This window comes from Colius striatus, chromosome 2, assembly GCF_028858725.1.
Source record: "Colius striatus isolate bColStr4 chromosome 2, bColStr4.1.hap1, whole genome shotgun sequence".
Lineage (NCBI taxonomy): Eukaryota > Metazoa > Chordata > Aves > Coliiformes > Coliidae > Colius > Colius striatus.
In genome coordinates, this window is record NC_084760.1 from 43,582,550 (window position 1) to 43,594,887 (window position 12,338).

Below are 12,338 nucleotides of genomic sequence, written 5' to 3' on the forward strand. Positions count from 1 at the left end.
CTGACTTTCCTGTTTCTTGTGGAACTTATACTTCTAAATATTTTTAAAAGTCAACCTCTGCTGAAGACACTTGGATTAGATAAAGACAGAGATTTTCAGTAGGGACAGAGAAACAAACAGGACAATGTCTCAAATAACACGGCTCAATAGAGAAGGAGAACAAAGACAGCTCATCTGATCCTGACAGCTAGTTCAGTTCTTGAACATCTCTCAAAGATCCAGCATTTCAGCTGGTTACGTCTACCAGGGGGACAAATAAAGTATCTCATGGTCTTGCTGTATTCCCTGATGTTTCTATTTCCTCTCTTGCTCTAAGGCAATGCTCACCTTCTCTTTGACAGGACATATCCATCAAGATATCCCTTCAGGATGCTGAAGCAGAACAGCACAGCCACAGTCTGGCTCAGCAGTTGCAAAGATGGATTCAATAAATGCATACAGATAATGCATGAGGAGAGATGTAACCACCTTCAGAGGTTTACCAGACTACTAAAACAGCATTCAGTAATCCCCTGCTGTGTGTTCATCGTGTTTGAGAATCATCAGCTCTTGCAGTGGACTGCGTATTCAGCAGCTCACTAATAGCATAATATTGTGGGATGGATAAAAGAGTGAAACATAATGGGAGCTGACAAGCTGGACAGGTCTTAGAAATCTACACGCAAACTCATGCCCAGAGCAAAAAGCCAAATCTTAGAATAAAATAAAAAATCTGGCAGGAGGCTGGAGGGGCTCTAAACACAGCAGTGTGGGACCCCTCCAATTATTTTTGACTGGCAACTGGAGTCCGTGCTGGATTTTTTATGACTTCAAGGCTTTCCGGACATAGCCCCTGTTTTGTGTTCACTGATCATGATAAATAAATAGGCATGTGGTTTCCATTGGATGTGGTATGTTTAAACCACTGCAACCAGCAGTGACTTAAGGTTACAGATGAAGCTCTCCCCTCCCTCCTCCTTGTTCCTCCACATGCAGATGATATTCTCCCTGGGCAAGAGCAGTTCTGGCAATCATTTGACATCTCACAGCCTGCCTGGTACTGATAAACATTTCTGATGTGATCTCATAGGCAAAAATCAAGCTCTGCTTTCCCGACCAAAAGGACATTCCCTGTCTCAGGATTTTTTCCTGGAGGTCTTGACATTTTCTGAAGCCTGGGGCTGAGAAGTCAGAGATGCTTAGGATGGAGTTTTAAGAAACGGGATACATGAAGCTTCTTTAGCTGTACAAATGTCAGTAAAAGGGGAAATCCAAGAAAATTGATCTAAAAATGCACCCTGATGGAACTCAAACATCAAATTTTTAAACATTACACTAAACTAAGCTTGGGATTCTAGCTCAGGATTCTATTTTTCGTCTTTATTTTCTGGATTGAAGTTTTCCTCTTTGTGTGTAACATCTGAGCTTGTTTATTTTTGGCAGACAGGAGCATTCAAGAGGAGAGACAATGACTGGGACCGCTCTATAGCTACATATCAAGTCTAAACTAATTGCTTAAAATTGTTGTACGATAATACAAAATACAGGTGATACAGAGACAAGGATAGTCCCAGAACTTTAGGTGTTCTGTGGGGTTTTTTTTTGCATAAATCATTGAAAAAGTACTTCAAAATAAAGTATATTACCTTACTGGATGAAAATAAAACTTGTCCCTCTCATTGACATGTAACATCCTTGATGTCTCCGCTGTGATAAGAGGCATGATGCCTAAATGGTCAACATTTGACATGATGCAGACATCCCTGTCTTCACTGTAGCAGCTCTTTGTAAAGCTAGTAAAGGTGACTTCTGTCAGGGATTAAAAGAAGACAAGTGAGGAAAAGTGGTTAGAGGAGTATCAGAACTAGATCTTCTACTCAATAATGTTTTCCATATTAAATTGCTCTCATATATATATATGTACAAATCATTTTAAAATCAGACAAATCGCACTGATCATAGATCTTCTGTTGGCTGTTCCATAGACAAGTTCTATCAATCTAATGCAAAGCAAGTTGTACTGATAAGAAATGTAATCAAAGGAAATAGCAAATGAGAAAGAAACAAAAGCAAGAGTGATTAATAAATTTTCACTTGAGGCAGTAAGGATCAGTTTAATGGCAACGTGCTTTGAATAATTTATCTACTTGCCAGATACTAATATAAAATGGTTTGGGTCTGCTGACTTGTGCTTGACTCTGGCACTGAACTGTTGTACAGCTAAAAAAATCCATGTTTTGACACAAAATTTCTGGGCAAGTCTATTTCTCTTTCTGTCTCCCATATTCTTCAGTAAAAAGAGGATAATGTATTTTCTTACAAAAGCAGGTAACAGTGAGGTATAAAGACATGAAAAACTGTGAGGTGTTTATTTCCCACCATGGCAACCAGCTATCCAGGTTCTGCTACAAGCAAATATTACTCTGAGGACTGTAAAATTTATTTGACTCAAAGATGGAGGATACATAGTTTACTTTTATTGCCCTTGTGCAATCTCTTAAATAATAAAAGCCATAACTGTTTCTATGCAGCTGTAGTGATTATAGGCTATGCAAATTCTATACCAAGTGTGCTATTCACTTCTCAAACTTGGCAACTTAATTTAGTCAGAGGTAACTGTAGATTAGAGTGATGAATCAACTAGAAAGAAATAGCACTGAAGACAGGAAAGTTTGAGGTAAAATATATACAGGCACATGGCATAATTATACTGCAGTAGATTCAGAAAGTAAAAAATACTAAGTAATGAGGATTTTTAAAATTAATTGTATCATACTTAAGAAGAACTCTGTTATCAATTCCACTGAGGACTGTATTTCTCCACCATGTCAATTGTGAGTATGGAAGGCTGCAGCTTCATTTGAAAAAAATGCAATTAGTCAAGGAAATCAGTGACAGAATAATCTGATCAGTGACATGGAAGACCAACCTTTCAGCTTCATGAGCCCCAGCACTTTTGGACAATGCCCAGTTTTATGCCATGGGTTATCTGGCCTTTGACTGGGAACAGTGGTAAATGTAGGCCATAAAATCCCAACACGGCCTCTTAGAGGGTAGTATGGTGGTCGATCCTTGACTGTCAGATTAGCTGAGCGAGGCTTGATCCTGTCTCTGATGCAGTCAAAAGTTGAGCTTGTTGCCACAATGATGGAGTTTCTAAGTTCAATGAATCTTTTCCCGGTGTGGCATTGTTTGGCATAGATACAGTACACCATCGGCATGAGACCCACAGTGTTGTCCACCAGCATCACATTTTCCACAATGACGGTACTTCCAAGGTGGAACATGAGACCATAGTCATAATTCTTATAGGAGATAAAACCTGTGATTCTAGTGCAGGTCTGAAATCCATCTCCCCAGTACAGATGAATACCATGGAGACTTGAATGAGCCACGTTTTCACTGCAATGCTCTCCACCTATCAAACATTCTTGACCTCTGATATGGAAGCCAATTCGTTCAGATCCTGCCACAGCATTACCACAGAGGGAAACATCAATGGCAAGGTTCACCTTGATGCCCGCAATCCAGTTTAGTAAGCCTTCTGGCTGTCTGCTCAGAATAACAAGGTTCCTGATGAGAGAATGATTTTGCCCTTCAAAATCAATGCCAGGTCCAACCGTGTTGAACACTGTGTTATCATGCAATGAGATCCAGTTGCTCATTACTGCTTTAATGCCAACTCCACAGCTACCATGAATGCTGGATGACACCACTGAGGACCCTTGGGATATGTTTGCGAATTCAATGGCAGAAAGCTGAGGAGGCCCAAAATTCAAAAATCCAATATTTGAGACTTGAAGGACACCTGCAATGAGATAACTATAGTGAAATAAAAGTTTACAAAATTATCTCAGAACTGATAAGAACAGGACGCATGTAAATGGCTCTCAGGTTGCGTGGAGAGGGATTTCATGAAGTTCACAAAGGGCAAGTGCAGAGTCCTGCACATCGTGACTAATAACTCCATGCACCAAAACAGGCTGGGGATTGACCTGCTGGATAGCAGCTCTGCAGAGAAAGAATGGGGAGTCCTGGTTGATAATAAACTAACCATCAGCCAGCAATGTGTCCTCATGGTCAAGAAGGCCAATGGCATTCTGGGATGCATCAAGAAGAGTGTAGTCAGCAGGTCAAGTGAGGTTCTCCTCCTCCTCTCCTCTGCCCTGGTGAGGCCTCATCTATACTACTATGTCCAGTTTTGAGCTCCCCAGCTCAAGAGAGACAGGAAAATGCTAGAGAGAGTCCAGAGCAGGGCTACCAAGATGCTGAGGGGACTGGAGCTTCTTCCTTATGGGGCTATTTAGTCTGGAGAAGAGGAGACTGCAGGGGGATCTCATTAATATTTACAAATATCTAAATGGTGGATGTCAGGAAGTCAGGGCATCACTTTTTTCTGGTGTATAAAGTGACAGGACAAGGGGTAATGGACAAAAGTTGGAACACAAAAAGTTCCATTTAAACATAAGGAAAAACTCTGAAAGGGTGAGGGAGCCCTGGCGCAGGATGCCCAGGAAGGTTGTGGAGTCTCCTTTTCTGGAGGTCTTCCAGAAAACCCACTTGGACATGTTCCTGTGTGATCTGATCTAGGTGAACCTACTTCTGTAGGAGGGTGGGACTAGATGATCTCTAAAGGTCCCTTCCAACCCCTACCATTCCATGATTCTATGATTCTATGATTCTATGATTCTATGATTCTATGATTCTATGATTCTATGATTCTATGATTCAGGCATATAATAGCAGATAGTCTTTGTCACTGGATTGCTAGTAATGGACATTTGCCCATAAATACATATGTAAAGTTATGGTAAAAACCAACTAACAGAACAGCCTGTCCTAAAACGTATTTTACTGTTTATAAATTATTAGTACTGATGTTTCACACATGCTGCATGGTCACAGTTTGCTTAGAATTGCACAGCACGCGCAAATGAATACATCTACTGTTAGATTTTACTTTGTTGGGCAGAACTGGTCTTGTCAATGAGGACAGGTGAATCTCAACTACCTTCAAACTCTGTCCCACTGGAGTCTGTGAAGCGTCCCACCAGCATCCTCCCAGCACAAACCACATCAGACTTGATCTGTACATTCCGTGTAAGAAGTCCAACCTCCGCTGCCAAAGGGATGCGTCTGCCATCTTCTGTGTCGTGGGAACGCCCTGGGGAGTTTCAAGAAAGAAAATGTGATAAGTGCCTATCATACCTATAAACCAGTTCTTTGAGGGACATAAAGCCTGACAAGTTATGCACAGCATCTCTGTAGAATCTGCACTGACATTCAGGTGTGCTTTTCCTCCAGCGTAATCTACACGCATCAACACAAAACCAGAAAGGCCACCTGCCCATCAAATATTCACCATGTGCATATATTTTACCAATGTATTTCATTTTTAGAAAAAGAATGTGATAAACTTTTCCCTGCGGTGTGCAGGTGCCAAATCAATGAACAGATTCACACTTCATTTTTTTCTAAGCTATAAGTGCTGGAGTTATTCTTCAGTTGACTACAGAGTTATCTCCTTAAATTCTCATTAGGATCAGACCAATTACAAGGCTAAGAAACTGATTTGCTACAGTCTTGGCTATGTGTGTTTCATAAAGTTTTTCTAAACAAGACTTTAGAGAGAGTTTATGCAGATATCTAGCTTGGAATCAATATCAGGTGGCCTTAGATATCTACTATTTAATATCTATTATTTAATTATCCAACCTGGTTTTGTGTACAATGGAGAGCAATAGGGAATTCTCAAATTCAATTTGTTATCTGTTTTATTCATCTGTTTTAGGGGGAGATGAAATACAAGTGAATGATATGTATTTTTCTTTGCTTTGATTATGATGAGAGCTGAGAGTGACTAGCTCATGTGTGAATATTTTCTGTAGATATTTACATTTGCCCCGGTGAATCTCTGTATTGATGTAGCTCTTAATTCTCCCATCTTTCCTTTTTTGGTTGTTTTTTTTCCAAATGTATCTAACAACTGCTGCAGTACTTAATGTGCATGCAATCATTTCATCTCAGGATAGATTTCCTATATCTGCATTAGCCAAAAAACAGAAGAACTGTTCTCTGGCCCTAAGACTGACTGTCAGGTAGGTTCCTCCCTTCCTCCCTTCTGGAAAAGGGATCTAGATGTGTTATCCTTTGAACTACTTTAATTAAAAAAGAAAAAGAAAAAAAAAGTATTTGCCATTAAAACTGTGCCAAGCTTGAGTAAAGACTACACTTAAAAAATATTGCAATGCAGAGAAAACATCCTGGGTTTGGAGCTTCAGAATTTGACATGTTAATAAAACTGGTTTATTTTTGTTAAATAGATCATAACAAATATATGTTGTATGCTGAAATAAAATCATAGGAAAAAAAAAAGTGATGCCCCAACCTCTTGACACCCATCATTTAGATATTTGCAAATATTAATAAGATCCCCCGTCAGTCTCCTCTTCTCCAGACTAAACAGCCCCAGTTCCAGCAGCCTTTCCTCATATGAAAGATGTTCCAGTCCCCTGATCACCTTGGTGGTGAATGAAATATATTATCAACATTACATCTCTTTTTTTACTTAAATGCAGATTCCAAGTAATCTACACAGAAAATAGAGCTATATACAGATTTTACATTGATTTACATATTTGAATATATCAGCTTCATGCAAAGAATTAATAATCTTCACTCTTGAATGCCATTAATCTAATTTTTTAAATATGAAAAAAGTGTGGGTTTAATTTTTCAGTTTTTGACACACCACAGAAATTGTGAAAATGTCTTTAAAAATCTATTGTGAGTTTTGGGGTATTTCATTCAACATTTTAATTACTTTCTCTCTCTGTTTACCAGCTCTACTTAAAACATTAAACAAGATGAATATTTCCCAAAGTATTCAGCACTGAATTAATTGTATTCCTAGAATTTCACATTAAAATTAACTATTATGTGGAATTTTAAACATCATGTCTTTAGTATCAAAACAGCAAGAAAAAAAATATGGAAAAATAAATAAATAGGATGTAATAGGAGAGATATGAAACAGCAAGTTGATGCTTCAGAAGAAAACTCAAATGGAAAGGCAAGTTCTTTACCAATATGCCTGTGCAGAAGGTTTTCATGAATTCTTATGCTGCGGCCACTGATTTCCTTAAGTGTGACTACTTCAGCTTGGTGGGCTTCATAGGAGGAAGAGCTGATCACAATATCTCCATCATGATTCCAATCTACTTCATCTTCCACAAAAATCCTGTACAGTCATGAAATTAAGTTACTGTCGTTACATTTATGAGAGTTATACTCACCGATTTCCTGAAAAATGAACAAGTTTTGCTGAAGCAGATCTCAGAAAGTATCTACAGGCTATGCTGTAGAAGAAGACATTTTAGGACAATGTGCAGAGACAGATGTCTAAAATATATGGGAGGAAATTAATCCTGAAGTGTCTATTTCATATCATTGATTAACAAGCTGTACAGTTCCAGTACAGTGTTTCAGGGTTCAAGTAATTTGCCTGCTAAAGACATGTCTGTCCATTTTTAGTGCCAGGAATATCCTATGGAGTTGAAAGTCAGCTTTGTGCCTAGACAACAAAATTAGGTTTCCATGTGTAGGGGGAGGAGTGTGTGTATGTGTGCATTTGGCATTTAAACATTCACTGTAGATGATTGGTACAGTAAGAAGTGAGTGGAAGACAATTTAGCTCTCTCTGAATTGGGCACATAGAGCAGGATTTGAGCCCCTAAACATTGATTCCCTTGCTATCTGAAATGTTCCAAGAAATGTCAGACATCAGCTGGTAGACGTGTTCATGGAGTGTTCCTGGAGACACAGGTGGAAGCCATGGAGGGGACTCAAAGGGATCTCATATGAACCCAAAAACACCTCAGATGAGCCCAAAACCTATGCTTAGGTACCTGAATCCTTCCCTTAGTAGTTGAATAGCTCACTAGGCTCCAGCACCTAGAACTCTGATGACTCTAACAGGAGCTCAGGTGCCTTTTTAAAATATTACACAGACACCTACATTTACCTGTTCTAAACTCAAGCTGAAGATTCTCATTTGCATTCAAAGTTATATTTGTAGCTCTGGGTTTTTTAATTTTATACAGAGAAAATAAAAGCACACATTGATAGCAAAATAGATAATCATCAGTGATTATATATATTTGATAGACACTTTGTCCTGTTACAGAGTGGCTGATGCTGGGCAGGTGATGATCTACACTGTTGAAGTAATTGTTGAGAAAACAGACCACTGAATTCAGAGAATGCTTCGTCATGCAGTCAAGAGTGATAGAAATGCAGAGAGAAAGGAAAGTTCTAAAGATATGTAGCTAGCAAGCTATATTGTCCAATTTTCCTGGTGTATCTTCTAACAGTTTTTTTGAAAGACAAATTTGCAGCATTTGGGAACCCTCAGTATAGAATTCTACCAAAAATTTGGGGTTGTTTTGTTTTTTTTTTTTTTTTCTTAGAGAAAGCACTGAGTATCTCTGAAAATACTGGAAAGTGCAAGTATGACTGAGAATTATGTATTGTTCAAGGATAAATGGACTGGCAAAACCACACAGAAGAACAATTGTGGCATATATTTGAGATTTTGACAGCTGGCATGCAGTCCGTACTAGAAATTGAATCTCAAGTCTACTCATAGACATCTACTCCAATAATAATTTACATTTTGTGAACTCAAACCTAACTATTTTGACTATTGAATTTCAAAGAACTATAATAAGAAGAATCACAAAGCAAAAGAAAAAAAAGTTTTCTAAGACATCAGTCTATTGAAATACTAATTTAGGTTTTTACTGTAAATGAGTATTTTCCTTTTTTTCCCACCTTCTTTTGGAAAGCTAAGTCCTTCCCTAACTCATGTGCTAAGTCATGCTGGAAAATACATACAGCAGCTTCTCTCAGTCAATAATAAAAAAGTCACTTCCTTCTACTTTCTGAGAGAGAAGGTAACATGTCAAAGTTACTCTTGCCAAGGTTAAGTGAAAATGTGTCTATACTTTGGAAGGCTCACATCCCAGACAAAAAATTTACTCTTTATGCTGTACAGGCACTATTATATTCCTTGAGACAAATGACATTACTTACATATACAAGAAATTACTCTAACAGTAGGAATTAGGAAGTTCACTCCAGAAACCATTTGAGAGAAAGGCAGAGGGAAAGACGAAGGAAGAGAAAGAAGAAAGAAGGCTGGAAGGGTAGAAGCAAGGAAAGAAAGAACAGAAGAGGAAAATCAAGGCTTCATTCTTCTTTAGAATAAAAATTGATCTAAAAATATTTTAATTTTCTTCTGAAGTATTCTGTCAAGACATATGTTAAACAGAGCCTATCACAAAGGAAAATAGCCTAATTCATATGAACACAAATACAATTGATAGAAAGAGGAACCCAAACTTTATATTTTGTTGCAAAAATCCCCCCACCTTTCATTGCCTGGAACAGCATCAGTTCCCAAATGTGTCCAAGACTTCTTAGGATAAGCACTATAAATCTGCACCTGACCATAAACACCTAGAAAAACCAAAAGCAGGAGTGCAAAGGTTAAGGGAAAGAGAGACTTGAGAAGAACTGAACCAATAGCTAAAAGACTATAAGTTTTTACATTAATTAAAGTATATTTATAAATATTATTCAAAGTGTAAAAACAGCACTATAACTAGTGAACGTGAACAGCAAATATTGAACTATAAACAAATTATTAATAAAGTAAAACACCCATCACATGTGAAGGCAAGAAAGAGGATTGTCCCATAGAAATTTTGTTAACTATAATTGACATTGCTGAAAAAGGTATTTACCTTAAAAAATAATCTACCTAAGTAAATAAAGCAAGTAAAAATATCAAGGAATGAAGGATACAAAACATTAGTCAGCTTTTATTTATATTTCTGATCTGTGAAAATTTTTTTTTTCCAGAAAAGGGCACTTAAAACGAGGACAAAAGGCAAAATACAGAAACTTTTCATGTAGATGATGTGTTCCAAGAATTTTACATTTCAAGCATGAAAAAAATCTGAAATGTTTAGGTTCAATTTGCTGACTTGCTCTGAACTATCTAAATGTTCATTGAACTTTTTTTTTTTTTGCATATTTAATAGTGACACATTGCTTTAGAGTAATTGTGCTTCAAATATTTGGAGAACCCCATTCTGTGATTCTATGATTCTATGAACCCATTTTACTGTTTCGACTAATCTCCTCCATGGGCAACCCTTTGCATGCCATGTTATATCACTGTAGTCCAAAAAGATTGCAGCTAGCATTGGTAATGCAACCCTGACTATCCGACTAAGACGGACATTCAAAATAAGCCATGATCTTGTGTTTGTTGTGGTTTAAGTGGATAGCGTGAAGAGTTGTGAAGTCTCCTCTGATCCATGATAGTGTGTGAAACAGCAGCAGCACATCTATGATCTTTTCTAGCTGGGAATTCAAATGCTTAGCTCTTTTTATGCTTCAACTTGTAAGTAATTGAGACTTTAAAAAACCCTCTAAATCCATTTCCTCTATCAATTAGGTTTCTGTCTTGACTCTCAAACATTCCACTTAACTAGTTGCTAGAAGTTTTTGCTTGATCAATGTGTGCAATAGTTTTTCAATATTACTATCAGAAACAAATTGAGGAGTTTGGGTTTTTTTCTATGAATTTCTACAAATCTCGATCCAGACAATTTCTATTGATAGTAGTTTCATCTTTACAAAAGTCTTGCAATAAGTGAAGTCTTGCAGTATCCAAGGATGTTTAAAACACATTGTAAAATATGCAGAACAGGAGAGTAAACTTATTTCTTAAACCATAATTATATGAGGACATGTAACAGTTAATATAAACCTTATTTTATCAATTGTTCTATGAGTCCAACTGCTTGGAATTACTTAAATGTATGTATCTGGATCCATCCAGTAGCTCTTGGATGGAATTAATCTTACATAAGTCAGACATTTAAAAATAGTGATATGAGTTTAAGCTCATCATCCTAGCCTGGAAACTTAAGGATATTTTTTTTTCCTAAGGGAGATCTAATTGAGACCAAATTGCCCTCTGGCAATATACATGATTCAACAAGGTCATCTTAGTTTTAATATCTTCAACTTTGAGAACTGTTTTTTACAAATTTCAAATCCAGAACCAAGTCAAAGCCTTGTACGTGTGTACAAGGTCCTTTTAAGTTCTCCTCCATTTCTCACATAGATCTCAAGATCTGACACCTCATTCATGTCAAATTTTGCCTAAACAAAATTTTCACAGAAAATCAGGAATTGGCCTGGAGAACAATAAAAATTTTAGATCAAAAAGCATGTATATCTTTGTTAGATGTTTTCATGCGTGACATAATAACAGATGGTACATTTGGCTTTTGCCTAAGATCAGTTCTCTACAAAAAGGTCAACTCATGTTTCATACCAATACTCCCTGGGTGGACATTTATTTCCTCCAGACGATCACAGTAAATCCCTTCAGATGCCCGAAGAAGGATCAGCAGTTTTAAATCCTTCTCTAGGGGATGTTCAAAAGAACCTGTGATAAACACAAAACAGCAACAACCCATCACAGAAGTATCAATGGCTTCTGTAATGCTGAAATTTGAAATTGGGAGGAAGGAACTGAGGTACACAAATCCAAACTTAAGGTCTAAATGTCTGAACTAGCATTTCTCTCCTCAGCCCATTTTTTTCTTTCTGTTCTTTTACTATCTCACCAGCTCCCAGGTAATCATGAGTTCTGCAGCTAGAATGGGTAAAATAGTCTCTCAGAAGAAAGGAAAGACTGAGGGACAAGAGCAGGGGAAAAGAAAATGTCCAAGAAATTTTGTTGAGTGCAATGGTGCTCTTATCTTGTAGTGATAAGATTGTACAGTAAACTGTATTCCAACTGTGACTTCATTTACTTCACCAAGGGTAGTTTACAGTTTCAGAAGAAAATGGCCCAGCACTAAACAGAAACTAAGAAGGAAAAAGTAGGACAGTTTCTGCCCTGGAGAAATATATGCGGAGTCCAGTGAAAGAGTTCAGCGCTCCTTTAAAATTAGAGATTAAATCAATTATGCAATAGAAAACTGCAGCAGATGTAGAACTGAAAAATATATACATATCTGTACAAAAATATCTGGCCTGTCATGTTCTCTTAATATTTAAAAATTACTAGTTTGGAAAACAGAGATGATTTTCTATCCTAAAGAAACATTTCCCTTTAAGAGTATTTTTAAATTAAGTGAAATCAATAAATAAATTAATTGTTCCCCATCAGTGCTTGACTGATATCTGAGGTCATTTGAATTCCTTGTACAGTTTTTAAATGGGTGAAAGACAAATAGTACAAGACTTGCATATTGCCCATCTAACATATCTCA

The 12,338-nt window shown here is 37.3% G+C and overlaps 1 protein-coding gene across 1 annotated transcript in view; it reads right to left on the bottom strand.

The window, feature by feature from the left end:
- The window catches only part of PKHD1 (PKHD1 ciliary IPT domain containing fibrocystin/polyductin), a 264,052-nt gene that overhangs the window by 75,580 nt on the left and 176,134 nt on the right, over positions 1 to 12,338 (bottom strand). Inside the window, exons 52-57 of the mRNA XM_061989595.1 lie at positions 11,393 to 11,506; positions 9,411 to 9,498; positions 7,065 to 7,219; positions 4,991 to 5,143; positions 2,909 to 3,787; positions 1,626 to 1,788 (exon numbers count right to left, since the gene is read on the bottom strand). Of these exons, the coding sequence (XP_061845579.1) occupies positions 1,626 to 1,788; positions 2,909 to 3,787; positions 4,991 to 5,143; positions 7,065 to 7,219; positions 9,411 to 9,498; positions 11,393 to 11,506 (1,552 nt within the window). The remainder of the gene's footprint in view (positions 1 to 1,625; positions 1,789 to 2,908; positions 3,788 to 4,990; positions 5,144 to 7,064; positions 7,220 to 9,410; positions 9,499 to 11,392; positions 11,507 to 12,338) is intronic.